General features: G+C 36.0%; 2 protein-coding genes and 1 non-coding gene across 3 annotated transcripts; all 3 read right to left on the reverse strand.

Moving 5' to 3' along the window:
• Nucleotides 1-333: 333 nt before the first annotated feature.
• On the reverse strand, nt 334-5,091 carry LOC127624446 (actin, alpha cardiac muscle). The gene is made up of 9 exons (XM_052099267.1): nt 5,020-5,091; nt 3,785-3,936; nt 3,468-3,596; nt 3,162-3,272; nt 2,991-3,075; nt 1,429-1,590; nt 1,039-1,230; nt 677-858; nt 334-586 (listed from the first exon to the last, which is right to left on the reverse strand). The coding sequence occupies exons 2-9, from the start codon at nt 3,911-3,913 to the stop codon at nt 443-445; spliced, it is 1,134 nt and encodes a 377-aa protein (XP_051955227.1). The 5' UTR covers nt 3,914-3,936; nt 5,020-5,091; the 3' UTR covers nt 334-442.
• A 5,076-nt stretch (nt 5,092-10,167) lies between these two features.
• Nucleotides 10,168-16,339, reverse strand: LOC127624445 (ribonucleoside-diphosphate reductase subunit M2-like). Its single transcript, XM_052099265.1, has 11 exons — nt 15,975-16,339; nt 14,884-14,970; nt 14,591-14,659; nt 13,868-14,014; nt 12,940-13,056; nt 12,723-12,856; nt 12,392-12,486; nt 12,177-12,310; nt 11,989-12,093; nt 11,713-11,826; nt 10,168-10,493 (listed from the first exon to the last, which is right to left on the reverse strand). Exons 1-11 carry the CDS (start codon nt 15,978-15,980, stop codon nt 10,341-10,343), a joined length of 1,161 nt encoding a protein of 386 aa, XP_051955225.1. The 5' UTR covers nt 15,981-16,339; the 3' UTR covers nt 10,168-10,340.
• Nucleotides 12,555-12,691, reverse strand: LOC127624469 (small nucleolar RNA SNORD94). Its single transcript, XR_007968173.1, has one exon. It is a non-coding gene; the product is annotated as a small nucleolar RNA SNORD94 (small nucleolar RNA).
• Nucleotides 16,340-20,193: the final 3,854 nt, after the last annotated feature.

Raw genomic sequence — 20,193 nt, forward strand, 5'->3', positions numbered from 1 at the left:
TTGAAACCAACATACAATACCACAGAAAAAAAAAAACATATGTGCAATTGGAATGAAAACCTTACAGTAACTGAGATACTGATTGTCAAAAGACAACTAGCCCATATAGCCAATGATATCAGGCGCCACTAAGTTCAAATCCAGTGACTTTTAACTGTCCATGTCAAACCCTATATGTCTTGTAGTTTATGGTATTATCCACATTTAGGATTAAAACAGATAAGCCTACCAATTAATTGAGGAAAAAAACACGGATCCTTGAATTCAAAGAGTAAAACAATAGAAAGTGTTATTTTTGTCAGAGTCACGTAAAAACACAAAAAGAGCCGAGAATACTGTTACATGTCACAACTTTTATTACAACAGTACATGTAGTATATACAGTAAAAGGCACAGTACAAATGTAGTCAAAGGGGTAGTTGGATCGATGAGGGTTGGCGGTTTAGAAGCACTTCCTGTGGACAATGGAGGGACCTGCCTCATCATACTCCTGCTTGCTGATCCACATTTGCTGGAAGGTGGACAAGGAAGCCAGAATGGAACCGCCGATCCAGACAGAGTACTTACGCTCAGGAGGAGCAATGATCTAGAGAGCAAACATGGCAAGATGAGCTTTAGACTGTAGTACTGGAACTATATAAGAACCAACAGCTCATTCAGTGACTTTGATGTTTACCTTGATCTTCATTGTGCTGGGAGCCAGAGCAGTAATCTCCTTCTGCATACGGTCAGCAATACCTGGGTACATGGTGGTACCACCTGACAGGACATTGTTGGCATACAGATCTTTGCGGATGTCAATATCACACTTCATAATGCTGTTATAGGCAGTCTCATGGATACCAGCAGACTCCATACCTGTCAGGAGCAATAAGCAAATTCACATGATTAAATAATGATTAAAGTAGCTAAGTTAACCTACAGAATGTGCATGTTTACACAGAGCAAGGAAGAACTTTGTGATAATTATGTGTGCTCAGCAAAACAAGGGGAGTTGTAAAGAGGTTTGGGGTACTGAAAGGCACAAACAACACATACCAATGAAAGAAGGCTGGAAGAGGGTTTCGGGGCAGCGAAAACGCTCGTTTCCAATGGTTATGACCTGGCCATCTGGCAACTCGTAGGACTTCTCCAGAGAAGAGGAAGAGGCAGCAGTGGCCATCTCATTCTCAAAGTCCAGAGCGACATAGCACAGCTTCTCTTTGATATCACGCACAATCTCACGCTCAGCTATGGAAAAGAAAAGAAACTATTTAGAGAGTAAGCAGTATGCACTGTGAATACAGTATTTCTGGCCCAGGCATTGAGCTCATACAGTAAGTACTTTATTAAATCATACTTCTAAACTACAAATGGCGTACTATGTTTGCTTAAATTTTTCATATTCAACAGGATATACTGAAGTATGACTTTTGATTGAGAACCCACCTGTGGTCACGAAAGAGTAACCACGCTCAGTTAGGATCTTCATCAGGTAGTCAGTCAGGTCACGTCCAGCCAGATCCAGACGCATGATGGCGTGAGGAAGAGCATAACCCTCATAGATGGGGACATTGTGGGTCACACCATCACCAGAGTCCAGGACAATACCTGTACAGCAGGACACTGGCATGTCAAGTATTGCTTATATGTGTATGTAATAATATACAGTTGAAGTCAGATGTTTACATACACTCAGGTTGAAGTCATTAAAACACATTTTTTAACCACTCCACAGATTTAATATTAGCAAACTGTAGTTTTGGCAAGTTGTTTAGGACATCTACTTTGTGCCCGAAATTAGTAATTTGTCCAACAATTGTTTGCAGACAGATTGTCTCACTTTTAATTGACTATATTATAATTTCAGTGGGTCAGGAGTTTACATTCATTAAGTTAACTGTGCCTATAAGCAGCTTGAAATTTTTCAGAAAATTATGTCAAGCCTTTAGGAAATTAGCCAATTAGCGTGGTGTACCTGTGGATGTATTTTAAGGCCTACCTTCAAACGCAGTGCCTTTTTGCTTGACATCATGGGAAAATAAAAAGAAATCAGCCAAGACCTCAGAAAAAAAAATAGTCCTATATCGACATAACCTTAAAGGCTTCTCAGCCAGGAAGAATCCAGTGCTCCAAAACCACTATAAAGAAGCCAGACTACAGTTTCCAAGAGCACATGGGCACAAAGATCTTTTTGGTGAAATTTCCTCTGGTCTGATGGAACTACAATTTGATTTGGCTATAATGACCATTGATATGTTTGGAGGAAAAAGGGTGAAACTTTGAAGCCTAAGAACACCATCCCAACCATAAAGCATTGGAGTGTCAGCATCATGTTGTGGGGGTGCTTTGCTGCAGGAGGGGCTAGTGCACATCACATAATAGATGGCATCATGAGGAAGGACAATTATGTGGATATATTGAAGCAAAATCTCAAGACATCAGCCATGATGTTAAAGCTTGGTCGCAAATGGGTCTTCCAAATGGACAATGACCCCAAGCATACCTCTAAAGTTGTGGCAAAATGGCTTAAGGACAACCAAGTCAAGGTATTGGTGTGGCCATCGCAAAGACCTGACCAGAACTGAAAAAGCATGTGTGAGCAAGGAGGCCTACAAACCTGACTCTGTTACACCAGTTCTGTGAGGAGGAATGGGCCAAAATTCCAGCAACTAATTGTGAGAACCTTATGGAAGGCTACTCAAAACGTTTGACCTAAGTTAAACAATTTAAAGGCAATGCTAACAAATTGTATGTAAACTTCTAACCCACTGGGAATGTGATGAAAGCAATAAAAGCTGGAATTATCATTCTCTCTACTATTATTCTGACATTTCACATTCTTAAAATAAAGTAATGATCCTAACTGACCTAAGACAGGGAATATTTTCTATGATCAAATGAATTGTGGAAATTGTGAAAAACTGAGTTTAAATATATTTGGCTAAGGTGTATGTAAACGTCTCATTTCAACTGTATGTATTGCTTATAGAGGTTTGACAGACACTGACCAGTGGTACGACCAGAGGCATACAGGGACAGCACAGCCTGAATGGCAACATACATGGCTGGGACGTTGAAGGTCTCAAACATGATCTTAAAAAGGGAGAAAGTCACTTAGAACCGGTTTTCATAAACATTGATCAAGTAGTAAATGAAAACCCAAGAACTGGTGAGCTTACCTGTGTCATCTTTTCCCTGTTGGCTTTGGGGTTGAGGGGGGCCTCAGTGAGCAAGGTGGGGTGCTCCTCAGGGGCAACACGCAGCTCATTGTAGAAGGTGTGATGCCAGATCTAATAAATGGATGGTTGAATGGGGCAAATCCCTGAGTGACTGCTCATAAGTTGTAGGTTTACTTGTTATCTAATAAAGAAATTCCTTCTCATGCTGCAATGATTGAACTAAATGAATAATTTAGAGCTACAGTAATCTATACAATTATTATGGGTTAATCTGTTTGCGTTATGTTTTAAGTCTTTGATGGCTACCTTCTCCATGTCATCCCAGTTGGTGATGATGCCGTGCTCGATGGGGTACTTCAGAGTGAGGATACCCCTCTTGCTCTGGGCCTCATCTCCAACGTAGCTGTCCTTCTGACCCATACCAACCATCACACCCTGTTGGAGAAAAAAGAGTCATGGTTCAGATATCACCAAGCACCATAGTTATATAACAATTAATTTGTTTGAATAACACAATGTTGCAATGATCATCTTTAATTTTGACATAGTTTTCCAGTTCCAATTAAGCAATAGGTTAGATGTTGGCTGGAACCAGAAATGTATTAAATGTTTCGCTGGCCCACCTGGTGACGGGGTCTTCCCACAATAGAGGGAAAGACAGCACGGGGAGCATCATCACCGGCGAACCCAGCCTTGACCAAACCAGAACCGTTGTCGCACACGAGTGCTGTGGTCTCATCATCGTCACACATGATTGGTTTTGTCTAGGATGGTCCTACGAGGAGTAAAACATGGGAGAGCGTATTTTGGTAAAATTAGGTAATAATAACTCATTCTAACATATTATGACAAACCTATTTAGTTGTGACCTGCTCCATCGTTCTTAGTCATTTTGATCCAAAAACACATTTTCAGTTTTATGTACAAAAAAATACATTATTTAAAATGTTATACCTCTGCAAGGTTTGGAGTAGAAACAATAATTAGATTTGGAAAGCTGATACTTTCCTTTTTTACTCTAGTGCATAAATCTCTAAACTTGTAAAAGGCTTTTTTTTTTTTTTTTACTTATACTTAAATTCACCAGTATTCCTTAGGTCAAAATAGAGCCTGCCATTAAAATTTTGCATCAGACAAGGCCAACAAATGGCCAAAAGGGGCTCAGCAGATCCCCTTTAAACTATTTTAGGCATCAGCTCTTGTCATTCCAAACTATCAGCTCTTGTCATTCCAAACGGACTGACCGAGTGTCCTATCTGCTGCTATTTCATAGTTGCCTGTTGACAAGTGACAGCAGGACTTAAAGGTTGTCTCAGCTATCCAAACTGAAGCTGTAATGGATCTACTGGCAATATTTGCCACTTCACTATATATCTGTTGATAACTTTCTGTATTGGAACTAGACAAGGATTCTAATCAAAGGAACATCACGTCAGTCACTCACTCTCCATATCAGATTTACCAATAAGTTACAAATACAGTTAACAAAGCTCACTTTATGGATATACTCATGTTTACCTCTATCTCCTTCATTACTTTACATCATTATTATCTCATGCTTTACTAGAATGGGAAAGCATCCATTTTATACATTCACTAAGTACAGCTTCAGATACAATCTTATCACACAGCGTGAAAAATTACATGCAGAAATATATTGTCAGTCTCCATTTGGAGATCATAAATGTAAATGTAGCCAATTATCCCTTGTTTGCATTAACAGCACAGTGTTGATTTCCAAAGAATAATGTTTCTTCCCATGGAGGAGGCGAAGTGTTGCATCCTAACACTGCACAAGGTCTACTCCTTTTTAAATATTCAGTACTCCATAGAGATAAAGATAGAAGCAAACACTCACCAAGTTGTAGCACAAGACTGGAGTTTCCACTGGGATGAAGGGCATGGGAGAAGGATGCCCCTTAAATATGGTAGTAGCTGGGGGGAAGGGGGGGGGGACTGGGGTTCAGAGGCGGGCTCTGGAGTTCATAAAATACCAAATAAGAACTGCTAGAAAAATGGCCCATAGTAAGTATCCTGTGCTTGATGGTCTCAACAAGACGACCAAAATGGACAATGTTTTTCAGGAGATGACAGTTACTATTTGGTACAAAAATCAAACATCAAATCAAGTACTATTCTCTGATCATTCCCCACTGGTATTTTGTACAGTGTGAAAAAAGTGGTACCCTACAATTGTTGCTTTAAGGAGCTACCTCTACTTGATCTAACCCTTGAAATTAGTTTTGATGGTGTAACCTAATGTATTCATGTTGATTCAGTGATGTTAATTAAGATTTTTGACTTAATAAATCCAGTTAATTTAGATGTTTAGATATTTATGTCATATTTTGTGTGACAAAAACCACAAAACCATTATAATGAATGGTTCCTCAGAGATTTGACTCCATCAATAAGAACAGCATTGTTTTATACACTCTAATAAAATATAAATATAATTAATTGAATTGAATTTAATTATACACTGTCAAAAGTGGTAACCTCCAATTGCTACCTTAAGGAGCAACCTGATTGAACCCTCAAAATAAGTTGTGTGTGTGTGTGTATGTGTAACCCACTGTATTAAGGTTTATTCACTGATGTTAAATAATTTTTTTATATATATATACATTTTTTTTTTTGGTTAGATAAAGCAGAAATAGATCTTTGAGGAAACAATTGCAAGTTACCAATTTTTACAGTAATGTATTTCTCTTCATTTATTTTGATTACATTTCCTTAAATAATTACATACATTAATTCAATAAAGTGTACTATTTAAAGATTACTCAATTCAGTTTGATTTTGTTTTTTGTAAATCTTATAAATAGACAGAAGTATTGTTTTACTGTATGTTCTGAATGTGGACAAAGACATGTTTTGTTAACCTTTCATCTATTTAAATGATGCCATTCTTAACAACAACTCAACGGAGAAGTTATGCATGTTATGCAAAAGTAGAAAATAGCAGATGCACAATGAGTTTGTGACTGATTAGGCATTATATACACAAAACAGATAATTGTGACATATCATGTATTTAAATGTTAATTTTAGGGTTTTAGCTATCACATAAAGGAATCAAGAAATCCCTCATTTCACAAACGTTTCATGATCTTTGACATAGACCCATCAACCAATATATGTGGGATGGAAGGTCACAGTATAACATCTAGTTAGACTACACATAGAATCAGAAGAAGGGAGATGTAACACTAGATGACACTAAGGACCCAAACCTGAGTAATGCTACCTTTGTCAAATGGCCCGGGTCCAGGAATGTGATGGGGCTCAAAGCATGCCAGACAGCTGAGAGGTGTGGGAGCGTTAGAAAGGCCTGTGTCCCTTCTCAATGCTGTCCAGGACTGCTGTTCTCTGATTGGCTCAGTTCTCTCCTTTTAAGGTCATGGTGAGTGACAGGTGCTCCTGGCTAAACATCATTGCTGCTCCTCAGTGTTGGTTGCTTAGCTCCATCTCCTTATTTGTCACCTCCTCACCCGTTATCTCTTTCACTCAACATTATAGGAAAACAAAGCATTTTTCCTCTAAAAAGTCTGGGTTGTATTTCTACCCAAACTCAGCCATAAAAAATACTTTGATTGGTATTTAGGTTGATTTTGTTGAAGTTATATTTTAGACTTAAATCTGCCTAATATATATTAATCATATGAAACACATTTATTTTGATACTATGCAGACACTTTAGGTTAAACTGGTGTACAGGTTAAAATGTGCATAACCTGTCTTATGAATAAATTATTAATTTTCTTTCAACATCATCAGATCATTTAACACTGAAAGTGTCTCCTGCCTTGGTGTGATGCTATCTGTGTGTTTATTCAGGCTTGGTGGACAGAAGATAATGTTCTATTTGTGATCCTGACAGCTTAAGGCTGACTGAAAAAGACTGTGATATCAGTGGGATAGCATTTTCTAACCTTCAGTTATCTCTTTTCGTTTCAGATTTCTGGAGTTTCTTATTGGCCCTTCAGTCGGTCATGCTAAAGTTGGATTATGTTTGTGCATTTTTGAACACCATAAAGTTCAAGCCTCTATTAGGTGTGCTATTATTAGGCATTTTTCACACTAGCCTAATAGCATATCTACAAAACACAATCCTTTAGGATTCCCTCGAACCCTCATGTACTGTGGCCGATACCAGCATCTTAATATAGCTCTGATGATGCAAAATGAGGTCATTGTTAATCTTTTGCTTTGCAATAATGCAATTCAATTTAGGCACAGGTAACAAACTGTACTAAAGCCAATATGTATTTGCTACACATTTGTCAATAATGAGTTATGACTGAAATCACTGACTACACTGACAAAAACGTTTGCCAAAAAATGTGGTACAATTTATTTAATACGTTTTAATGAACCTGACCACAGGTTACACCAACAAAACTCATTTTTAAGGGTTAGATCAGGTAAAAATTATGTTGTTGTTCTAATGCCACATATAGTGTCAAAGTCTTTTGAGGATAACCCCATCCCTAACACTGATAATATTTTGAGAATAATCTCATAATAGGCCTTTTATGAAAATAAAGTCAAAGTCTTGATAATAAAGTCAGCACATTGCAAGGTGTTGTAATATTTTAAAGAACAAGTCAAAATTGCGAGAATAAAGTCTTAACATTATGAAAATAAAAAAAACAATTTTATTGTAAATATTATTGTAAAAAGGCATTTCATGAGGTTATTCTCAAAACATTATGATTCTATTCACGTAAAAGACCTATAATTAACTTATTTTCAAAACATTGCAACTATATTCCTGTACAATTACAACTTTATTCTAGTATAAGGCCTATGAGATTATTCTCAAAACATTACAACTTAACTTTTCTTGTAATTTATTAAATTATTCTTAAAATTCTCATTTTAACGTGGCACTAAAACACTGTCATAATATGCAGCACTTGTAGTTCACTACATTTTATAGTGAATGGTCTATTCTGTGACTGACAGGTTTGGCTCCATGCTTAAAACTATTTATTTTATTCTTTTCAGTGTTTGTAGGGCTGTGTGCCAAAACTACATGGATGCATTTGATATGAATAATGTTAGGTAAAGGAAAGATAAACTCAAAATGCAAAAGGAATTTTGGTCTTCCTGTTAGTCATAATTCTACTGTGGCATTATTTACTAGGCTGTGATCTATTAGCATCATTTATGAAAAGGTCCTGATGGGGGGGTCTACAGTAATGATCAGACAAAGGCCTTCTCTCCTTAAAAGGGCATGCAGGGGACACAGGATTTGCCTGTTTCAGACAGCTGCACTTCCCAGTAGACCACCATTTGGAGTGGGGCAACTGTTAGCCCCAAATGCTTTTTTAGAATTCATTGCATGGAGAACAATTTGTTTATCATTCATAACACCTGCATGGGCACATGCCAGAGTGAAAGAGTTTTGTAATATGCAGAGATCTTCCCTAAAGCTGGGCTGAAGGTGGTGTTTGTAGGCCCTTTGGTTAGGTAGAGTTTCTGCAATATTTTCAGGTATTTCCAGAATACCTTGTATAAGAACAATAATTGTTTGTTTCCCCATCTCATTAAACAAGGTACGAGATTCCACATTGCAATACAGAGACGTCTCAGCGATACATGGTTAACAAGATCTATTGTGTGTTGATATGGCAAATAAAGCAGCTGTTGTCAGCGAAAGACTGACTGGTTCATGGACTGCTGACAGGCATGCTAATAAGCAACACTCTTATAAATGATCCTCTGCATGATATACATGTCCCTGACTAAATCACTATACATATACTGGCACTGACAGGACAATTCTGACATTTGGCACTGTTTTTATAGCAGTACAGATCAATTAGCAAGTCAGAGATATATGTGCCACACAACTTTGATACAAAATACAATATTGTTTATGTTCAAAAGAAAATGACATTGTCAAATGTAAATACAAGCACAACATTTTAGTGATTGGGCTATATAAAAGGTCTTAAATAAAACTTTTGCTCCAGTTAAAAGGATTAATTCATCCAAAAATGAAAATTATTCTCACCTAAAGGTTGTTCCAAAAATGTGACTTTCTTTCCTACTTTGAACACAAAAGATTTTAAGCAAAATATTAACCAGTTACCATTCACTTTCAATGTATGGAAAAAAGATGCAATGAAAGTAAATGGTGACTGAAACCAAGTGGCTAATCCCTAACATTCCTCAACATATTGTGTTCCACAGAGGAATTATGCTATAAGAGAAACTGCAAAATTGAAAGGCAATATTGAAGAAACAAATTGAATCCTACTGTTGGACAATTGCAATAAATTGTATTTTTCTGTCCTTGCTATTTTAAGGGTATTAGAATGCCTTTACAACTTAAGTTCACGCTGTCCCATGCATTAAGTGCCTTGTAATGTTCAGAGAGCATTTAGGGGAGAATGGGTGGTCACCCAGCTCATGCCAGTAGTGCCCAAGATAAGGAGTACTATTGAGCTTCAAATAGTTTCCATATCTGCAATGTTCTTGACTACAGATGTGCATGCAGAAAACCCATGTAATCTATTCACCATACTAAAAACTAGGATCTCACTATAGCTTTAAAAAGTTACTCACAAGAACAGATGTTTAACCAAATATTTGAAGGCAGAGGATTATATCTTAAGGCCATTTAATTAATTTACACCCTGGAATGGTTTAAATTTCTTGATGTATCCAAAATGGTTAAATCGGTGCAGAATACAGGAGCATTTTTTTTAATTATGGCCCAATACCACTTTCCTAAAGGTGACAAGACTAGATCCGAACCTAAATACAAATTTGCTTTACTTTCTCCAACACATTTGACTTAATTGGCTCAAATACACAAAGCCCCGTAGCATGGCACAAGTGTATAATGCTAAAAATGCTGCAGTACATTACTTTAAGCCATCAGCATGAACCAATACAATCAGGCAAACACAAACCTGAATAGGCTAAAATTGCAAAGACAATTAGGTTCTAGATTCTAGTAGAAAGATGAAATAAGCAGCAAGGAGGGAATTTCTAATTTTTAGTTTATTAAAAATAAAAAGCAATTCAAGTACACTAAAAACACAAAATAATTTGTAAACTGTAATATAAAGGTTGTTGGCGTTCATCGGAATTATATCTGAAGATGAAAAGTGCAAGTTTATGGTTTTAGAAGTGTCTATTTAGGCACTCAAGATTGAGGTTTTAAAAATCAGCATCCAGTCTGAAAGTGTTATCTGTAGTTCCAGACATGACTCCCATTCTCTGATATTCTCCAACTCGCTTCTCAAAGAAGTTTGTCTTGCCCTCCAAAGAAATGTTCTCCATAAAGTCAAAAGGGTTCTCCACTTTGTAGATCTAGAAAGACATTCAGGAAGATTAAGGACACCTCAAAATCCAGCTGTTAAAAGTCAGACAACGCAGAGTGCAAGTGGCATCTGTGCTCCTCTAGTAAATCACATACTGATTTGAAGTCAGCCATAGACATAACATGCTCTCATGGAACAGAGATTCCAATTAATTTGCCTACAAACAATGCCTGAAGTGTCACAGCTGCCAATGTATAGTCTATGCAGGTTAAGCTGGCAAAATAGCTGCCAATTTCACCAATGTATTGGTTCACATAATCTCAAACTCTTGACTTGCTTCCGCAGACATTTTAAAAAAAAAAAAAAAAAAAAAAAAAAGACATTTGCCCCTACAATAAAAGTGTAAAATGACCAAAGTTAAGCTCCACGAAGCATAAAAAAATAATCCAGATTTAAGAGGTTTAATCAAAGTCTTCTGAAGCAATCTAATTGGTTGAGTGAAGACAACAAAAAACCCCGAACAACATCTTGCAATTACAGATCACAATCAAATGATTAAAATTCCTAGAGCTTGAGGCATGTGCAGAGTGCTAGAAGGCACTAGGAATAGTAATCAAACTAGAAATTATGAACGCAAAAGGAGACGGTTCTATAGTGAAACTTTGTATTATTCTCACCTAAATTTGAGGACTTCAGAAAACATTGATTAAACCACTGGAATCTTAAATTTGATACTCTCATTTTAAGAGCTTAAAAAGGGCATTTAATTGCATTGTATTGACAAATAGACCTCTACATTAAAATATTTGTTTTTGGCATAAGTCCATACAATTTAATACAGAGTAAATAAAAAAATAAGTAAACTACTCCTTTTAAAAGCAAATTTAGAATCTCTGCTTTTAGAAAACGAACGCTACTTTTTCCAAATTAACAGTGATGTTAATTTTAACTATGACACTTAAGTCATAGTGTAACATTACAATTTAAAATCACTGTAAAACATTCAAGTTTCTGAATCTCTCAATGCGGTTTCTTAAAGTGCATTTCTTTGGTTACACATTTCTAAAATAATTTGTAGAACCCATTTGACGGGTGCAGAAAAAGTGATTAATTCTGCGGGTAATCAGAATGCCAGTTACAATGAGAAGTAATGTGTTCCATAGTATATTAATATTTGATTAACTTATCCCACACTGAATAAAACAAGTTTATATAAATAAAATAAACTTATAATATAAATATTTGAATCAAAAATTGATAAATTCTACCTTGTCAAATCCCAGCTCCAGTAATAGTCGGTCAGCCACAAATTCAATGTACTGCTTCATCATGTCACAGTTCATGCCAATCAGCTTCACTGGCAGAGCCAAAGTCAGAAACTCCTAGTCGGCAAGATACAAATTTCAGTCACTCAATCATATAAACATTCAATGAAAGTCATACATTTTTAGAACATGAAGGAATAACAGTATTTCCATCTTGGTTGAACTACCCCTTCAAACTAAACAGAAATGCTACACATTTTATATACCAAGTGCACAAACCTGTTCAATTTCAACTGCATTTGTGATTATTCTCTTTACGGTTTCTTCTGATGGCTTATTGACCAAGTGCTTGAACATGAGGCAAGCAAAGTCACAATGAAGACCCTGTTGAATAAGAAAATTAATAAATAACTTTAACAACATTTTAGAGTATTTATCTGTAATCGGGTACATCTTAAAATGGTTACCTCATCTCTGCTAATAAGTTCATTGGAAAATGTGAGTCCAGGCATGAGTCCTCTCTTCTTAAGCCAGAAAATAGCAGCAAAAGACCCAGAGAAGAAAATTCCTTCCACAGCAGCAAAAGCCACAACTCTCTCCCCTGTGTGTATATATAAAAAAATTCTTACAACTTGCCCAAGTGGTTATTGTTGAGATGACAACTGTAATGGTAAAAACATACCGTATTGTGCGTTTTTATCTCCAATCCAGTTGATCGCCCAGTCAGCCTTCCTCTTTACACATGGCATAGTCTCAATCGCATTGAAAAGATATTCCCTAATGAGGAAAAGCATTTCATAAGACTGTGTCCTAATAACTAAAATACACAATAGAAACACATTCAGTGAGCTCAGTTTTGGCGACTATTTCGTGCTGACGCCATACAATCAGCTGACCACATGTCCACTGATGTCAAAGCAGTCAACACTCAGCTCCCATTATCAGCTGAGGTACGTACCCCTGCGCGTCTCATCATTGCTCTCAAAACTCCCAGAACAGGTCCAATAACTCACCTCTCTTTGGGATCTTTGATGTACGTGTCAATCAACAGACTGTACATTTCTGAGTGGATGTTTTCCATAGCAATCTGGAAACCGTAGAAGCAACGGGCTTCGGTCACTTGGACTTCCTGAGTGAATCGCTCCACCTGGAGCACCACAGAAGAACAGTGTATTAAAGAACTGGGTTGAACCATTATGCATGCTTGTCAAAGACTGCCTCTGAACTCACCAAGTTTTCATTGACAATGCCATCACTTGCAGCAAAGAAAGCCAAAACGTGGGAGATGAAATATCTTTCATCATCTTTCAGAGAATCCCAGTGCTGAAGGTCTTTAGACAGGTCAACCTTGGAAGAAAAAATTAAATAAAATTCTCAAAATACTGCAATGGGCATACGTTTTCACGAGTACATGCGGCTTTGATGCATATGCTCCCATATTGTCCAAAATAGTAAAGCACTAGAGCCCAATCAGGGATATACTTTGCTTATCTTTTCAGCCATCCTTATTGTTGAATACGGCCTGTCGTACAAGCAAGGAGGATGGATTTTATTTCTTTGAAAAAGGGATCATGTAAAGTCTGCATTGAGGTTATTACAACTATTGACCAGAAGAGGTCACTTATTCTTAGCAAACCTGCCAATCACTCTAGGATTCTAGCATGCAACATCCCACACTTGCTTATCATTTGAGGTAAATTGCACCAAAGCGTGTCAGCGACAGTGCACGCCATTGTTAATGTACACAGGTGGAATCCATGTCTTTTGTTTGCCTGGATACGAAGTCGGTCATTAAAGATTTCAATTTGGTTCACAAATACAGCATTGATCCAGTGATCAAAGGGGTGTTACAGTATGAGTGACATCAGACATTTGTACATGTGAATGGCATGTTTTAGTAAAAACACAAGTTACAGATTTATATTAGTTTTTATAAATCTTGTTCAATAAAAATGTTACAGGTAACAAAATCTTTAAAAGAATATTGCATTAGTTGTGCATAGATTACCCACAATGAGGAAATTGTTAGTGCGGATTTGTAATCTGATCCTTGGTAGAATGGAGAAAAAAAAAAAAGTTTGCCCTGGCCACCTTCAAAGTTGCCCATCACTGTAGTACAAGGTAATCAGTAATTAAATTAAGTAAATTGTAATTATACCTCCTCAGCGGTCCAGAAGGAGGCCTCTGCTTTCTTGTACATCTGCCAGATGTCATGGTACTGAATTGGGAAAATTACAAAGCGATGGGGGTTATCCTTAAGAAGAGGCTCCTCCACCGCATCCCCTTTCTTGGCTTTTATCGGTTCCTTAAATAAAAAAAATACAAAATTATTATTTACCGACACTGATACCGGAACACTTCAAATCACGATTACTACGGAAAACTTATAGCGTTCCGTAGTTCGCAAAGACCAAAACACATCTATAAACAAAGAATGGTGCACCTCAATTTGACTTGCTAAAAAATTGTCACATCAGCTATAAACAAAATTAAATCAGGGGGGCTCCGCCATTCTGTACTTTAAAGCTGTATGGTCATGTCTAGTCTGCGCCATTACACAACCTGAAATCAGCTCGAACTACTGACACGCCAAATCAATATATTGCACCAATAAACTAACGTTTACCCTACAACAGAAAATAATTCGATTTTTATTTATGAAGTCATGATTAGTAACTATGAGTTTAACATGAACAAAAGCATAGATGGTGAGGCTGGGCGAGCCAAACTTGGCGCGCTTTAAAGCCGCCCCCCCCTCCCATTTATAAGCAGCATTGTCAAGAGTTTCATAACTAGTGAGCTACATGTGAATATAATAAACGTACAACATCGGGGTCAATCCTGAAGAAACGGAAATCGAGCATAGTGGAAGCAAACATACCTCTGAATCGTCAAAAATTTTGCGCGCCGTTTTGGACGCCAGGATTCTGGTGGAGTTCAGACTGGGTGGCTGAGATTAAAAGAATCAGAAAAGACATTAAATATTATAAAGATTTAGATAATGTTCATCAAATTATGCAATACCTAGCTTTTAGTTATCAACAGTTGTAATATGCATGTAGTGGTAACTGGTTCAAATTTAAGCGCGATCAATACCACACTTTCAGTATGCGCATTTGAAACAAATAGCACGTATATACGTTTTACCAAACAACACCTAAAATATTAACTTACCGTATTTTCTTTGTCTACCAATGACATGCTAGTCATGTTTGAAGAAAGAGCGTTTTCATTCTTGATTTTCAGCGGAGATCGAGTTGACTGCATTGTGAAATGTAAAGTGTTAGGTTATATACAAAAAATAAGAGATTTAGGCGTAGCGACTTGGCTAAAATAAAAACACTATGTATAAAACAAAGATACAAATAAATAAAAGGAAATGCAAGAGTTCCAAAATCCACAGTCCAGCTGAAGTGAAGAAAACGAATATAAACGCCGGTGTAACTCTTTTTATATTCGATCTTGGCGCTCAAATACCAGCAGCCAATAGGAAAAGGGCAAATTCGCTGCTTCGTTCGGTCCTTTTAATTTTTGCGTAAGAAGAACCAATCAAAATTCTAGAATACGTCACATGGGAACTTTAAACTCGCGGGAAATTCAAACGTGTTGGGGGATGGAAAGTGTTACACAAAACCTGAACATGCTATTATACAATCATGTTGCATAAAAAAAAAGCGCGATTATGAATAAAACGTAACATCTTCATCTCTTAATATATTTTATTAAACGCATTCCATTTGCAATTTACTTTATAAAAGTATCTTCATGTTTGCACCCTTCACAAGAAAACCTTTACATATTTGCAACCTTATAATGTATATTTTTAAGACGGTTTTATTTGTAATTCTTTTCGAAACTTGCGGAGTAGTGTTTTAAAGAAAACAATGAGATACAGGGCTAGTGCCATTGGAACCACTGCATAACGTAACAGACTGTAGTATAGAAGAATAGAATAGATGTATAATAGAGTAGCTGACACAAATGCAATGAAACAATAAAAACTGTAAGGTAAAAGAAAACCCCAACTGCTTTTGGGGAAAAGAGTGAATTTATCAGTGCCTCTATTTATAATGCAGACACAAAACCAAGCCTTTTTTCCCCTAAAAACAAAACTACTAACAGGAAGCCAATGTTTCGCGCCAGATTTAAATAAGCATTCAAAATACCCTTAACCATCATCTGTCAAGCCTTAATATTATACAGGACATCTGAAATCGTTTTTTAGTTAAAGATTTTAAATGAACGTACAACACGGCATTTAATACCTCCATAAAATCATCCCTTTGACGTGGCGCCAAATGTTGTGGTTATTGTTGATGCTTCTCTTGTCCACAAGTACAAAGATCATGTTGGGCATCATTTATTAATATAACATTCACTTTAGTATATTAAAAGAGCGTTTATATGTAGAAAGAAAGCATTTTTATTTACGATCGAACCACAGCAAACTATCAGCAGAATAGTTCTGCTGTACGACAGTTCGTAGCTTTTCTTAGTAAAGAAAACGACATAAGCACAAAATCCAATGCAATGACTTCAAAACCTATATTATTTCACGCTAAATACTTTCATATCAGTTGCCTTTTAACAACAAAAACCTTTTCAGGACGCGGGAGAAGGAACAATAAAAACGCCCAAGAGGTCAAAGTAGAGGGTAAAAACACTGTATGCTTTAGAGACGCCGCCGACTAGCGGCAGGAAGACTTCAATGTTGGTTGTGTAAGAATTCGTCGTTTATGTAACAGTTCAACGGTTGTACAAAAACTTGAGTTTTATTCAGTAGCTTGCAGTTTTACTTAACTCACAGATGAATTAAACTGTGTGCTTTATGTGACGATCTGTTGATAAACGATAATGCAATGTAGAAAATAGCACAAATATACAAGCACAAAATACAGCAAAAATGTATCCACTATTCATTATCCACTATCCACTAAACATCAGATGTTCGTAACATTTGCCCTGTCATAAAAGATATAAAGCCTCTAATATAGTTTGGGCATCGAGAAACCCCATGTAATGTTAATTATAAAACAACAGGGGTCGGGCTTCTCCAGATTTAACCCTTGCTCTTTGGGAGACCTTTATAGTAAAATGAGTTTGCAACTTCAGCGAAAAGTAGGTAAAACGCGATGATTAACGTACACGTTAACTTGTTCCACGTTAAGAAGGCAGGCTTTTTCCTTTTTTAATAATACAGTAAAAACAGAAAGTATTGCACTTGGAAAATACAGATTTTTTTTATATAAATATACATGTAGCCTATAATAATAAATAAAAAAAAACGTAATCAGAAAGAAAAACAAAATCATAACACTTTAAAACGTTTTTGTTTTCTTGCTATTATTATTATTTGTTTTTCTTTCTGATTACGTTTTTTTTTATTTATTTTTTAAAATATGCTGCTGAATATTTTAACGAGAAAGATTTCAAATCAGGATGAAGAATTTAAGAAATGTCTTCTTTTGAATAAAGGATTTACAATGCTAAAAATATGTGCAATGTGTTCAATGGCATGGTTATAACAAAAAAAAAAGAGAGGAATTTATCTTTAAATTATAGTATTAACTCACAGTGTATAAAAGTGTTATCTTCGTACATAAATTATGCAAACGTTCTTCCGTCGTTTTACAGAATACACATACATTTTCAGGTAGTGATCAGGCACTTTTCCTGTGAATATTTTAGAAAGAATGAATTCAAATAAAATTTGCATTAAGGAAATGCCAAAGACCAGTTAAACTCTACATTTGGGTGGAGGGAAGAGAAAGCAAGCAGACTTATATAAGGACGCAACGTAAAATGATATGATGTCGTAACAAAGAAAGGTCGAAAATAATTTTGAGGAATTGTATCTTTATACAGTTTCTATACGATATTACGATTCCACGGTGTATATCTGAAAACGTTTAGTCTAATTCGACAGCAAATTGTGTTTAATCGTAATATTTTAACAATCAAATGACCGTTGTTCATGCAAAGAGCGTTTGTCCAGTTTTCCACATTTTCAAACTGTATCATATGAAATTATTAATTAAATCGTCATTTCAACGAACGCTGTACTTTGCATTGGCAGTGGTTTTGTTTATTTCTACTCTGTTTCACTTTTCCGTTTCAAAATATCGGTCAGTAAGGCAAATGGGCGGAGACATGACTTATATCACTCATGCTGCTATTGCCATATTTACAACTCGTCACCCTCAGCGATTGGTCACGCCCCCTAACCGCTCCACTAATGCGCAATGTGATTGGAGGAGGTTCGTTACTGGGTACTGTGGGGTGACCCAGAGCCATCTCCATTGACTCCAATGGAACGTTTTTGTTTTTTTTTACAGCAATGGCGGCTCGTGGAGCCTCTCAATAGTTCCCGGAAGTAGCAGTAAACACCGTAGAGATGCATCAGAACAAACCGTTTGCGACGCACTTTTAAAAGGTGAGACGTTTAAAGAATAATATTATCTTATTCTGTATATTATCAGTACATCTAAATAAAAATAACTTGTAAATTAAAACCTTATAGTTGAGTATTACTCATTAAATTAGGAGATAAGGGATGTTATCGGATAACTAATAGATTAGGCAAGGATTGGAGCAGTATAAAGTTAGTAACGAACACCCTATTAATTGTAAAATCTTTGCAAATACCTCACACATTTTTTTGTTGTTGTAAATTTTATTTATATTTAGATTGCTCCTGCTGACTTGAGCCAACATTTTTTTTTCTCCTCTCCATGTCAGTGGGGAAGCCATACATTCGCACACCTTTCTCTGAGCGATTGGAGCATCCCCATGCAGCACAGCAAACCATGGTGAAAACTATGCAACGACAACATGAAAGAAAGGACACATACAAAATGCTTGGCAATGCTTGGCATTCAAATAAATGCAATATTACAATTTAAAATAACTGTTTTCTATTTTAATGTATTTTAAAATGTAATTTACTCCTGTGATGCGAAGCTGAATTTTCAGCCTCATTACTTTTGAATGGCAGTTTATATACGAGTATGCTTAAGTTGTTTTAAAGCTGAATATATTGTGTATATGAATAAGTATTGTAAGAATTATACATTATACATTATATATATAATATTTATAATACATAAATAATTATATTACTATATATAGAATTGTAAGAATTGTAAACAATAAGCTTCATTTCACTAAATTTTACATTTACGTAACTGCTGCTAATAGTTAATAGTTCATTGACCCATTGTGCGGTGCGAGCTGGAAATCACCTGTCACCAGCCTGTCTCTGTACTATCTGAAAAGTCATAAATATGACATTAGTTACCATGAGATTAGTGAAAACAATGAACATGAGGTAACATAAAAAGGCAACAGAAACCCTAGCCTGAAATAAGTTGAGGCAAATAACGGTAAGCGAACACTAATCCTCAAATATTAGCTGATTTGATCTTTAAAAAAACAACATCGCTGTAACAACATACTCATGCTACATACATATGTCGGTGTGTTACATAAATATATAAAATAAATGCATTTATTGACTACTAATTACCAGAAATCGCAGTTCTGTCACTCTACTCTAACAGTTTGGAATGACCGCAAAAGCACTTCCTGGAACTATCTGACGTCTACGTGAATCACGTGACGATCAAGCATTTAGAACTTCCGTTGTCGCAACTCTCCTTTATATGGCTCTGGGGTGACCATATTGGGAATTTGCATTGAGCTACTGTTGTGTAACGGTGTCGTCACTTCAATGCATGGTTGTGTAATTTTTCTATTGTCTGTTTTAAATCTTGACGTTATACACGTTGTGTAACAAATCACATTTTAGTGTGCTTTGACTTGCTAAAAAATGGTCACATCAGCCATAAACAAATTTTACCAAAATGACCATTAATGTCAGCTCTTTTAAATGCAACGTTTTTGTTATTAGCTTATTCCTGAGAGTATGAAAATCCTATTCAGGCAATTGTTTTCAATTGTATTTTTTACTTCCTAGCCAGATGGAAATACATTATGAGTGTTAAATTATATACATTTAGCTTTAATGTTTTAGGCTTATAAAAAATATCAACAAAACAAATTATATTTGCAATTATTACTACAAATGTTTATTAAATTATATGGAATATTGCAGGTAGTATCACATACAGGAATACTGTCCAATTAACAGAATTAACATCAATAACATTTATTCATATATCAACAATAAATGCAAGTTTGAATACACATTACATTCATATAGATAGTGATATTTATATACAAATATACAACAGTCAAGAGTAAGTAACGGATGAACTGATGCAAAGCCTTTGGCAAAGGGAGTAAATACATATTGGGAGACATAACTTCTATAAAAGTAAACAATAATTCCTTATAAACAACCATGATTAAAATAAAAAAATCCAGTGCAATGTCACTTTGTTTTATGTACATGAATGTGTAGCAGCCTTGGTTTTCTTGTATTTCCCCAGTAAAATGTTCAGTGGGGTGTTGTCCTGAGGTGAG

The sequence above is a fragment of the Xyrauchen texanus genome, chromosome 30 (assembly GCF_025860055.1).
Source record: "Xyrauchen texanus isolate HMW12.3.18 chromosome 30, RBS_HiC_50CHRs, whole genome shotgun sequence".
NCBI classification, from domain to species: Eukaryota; Metazoa; Chordata; class Actinopteri; order Cypriniformes; family Catostomidae; genus Xyrauchen; species Xyrauchen texanus.

Coding starts and splice junctions, on each gene's coding strand:
- LOC127624446 (XM_052099267.1), bottom strand. CDS start 3,913: ATGTGTGACGATGATGAGACCACAGCACTCGTGTGCGACAACGGTTCT. Junction 3,076..3,161: donor ACAGGGAAAAGATGACACAG/GTAAGCTCACCA, acceptor TCCCTTTTTAAG/ATCATGTTTGAGACCTTCAA. Junction 587..676: donor CCAGCACAATGAAGATCAAG/GTAAACATCAAA, acceptor TTTGCTCTCTAG/ATCATTGCTCCTCCTGAGCG.
- LOC127624445 (XM_052099265.1), bottom strand. Junction 12,094..12,176: donor AACTTATTAGCAGAGATGAG/GTAACCATTTTA, acceptor CTTATTCAACAG/GGTCTTCATTGTGACTTTGC. Junction 11,827..11,988: donor ATGCAGTTGAAATTGAACAG/GTTTGTGCACTT, acceptor CTTGCCGACTAG/GAGTTTCTGACTTTGGCTCT.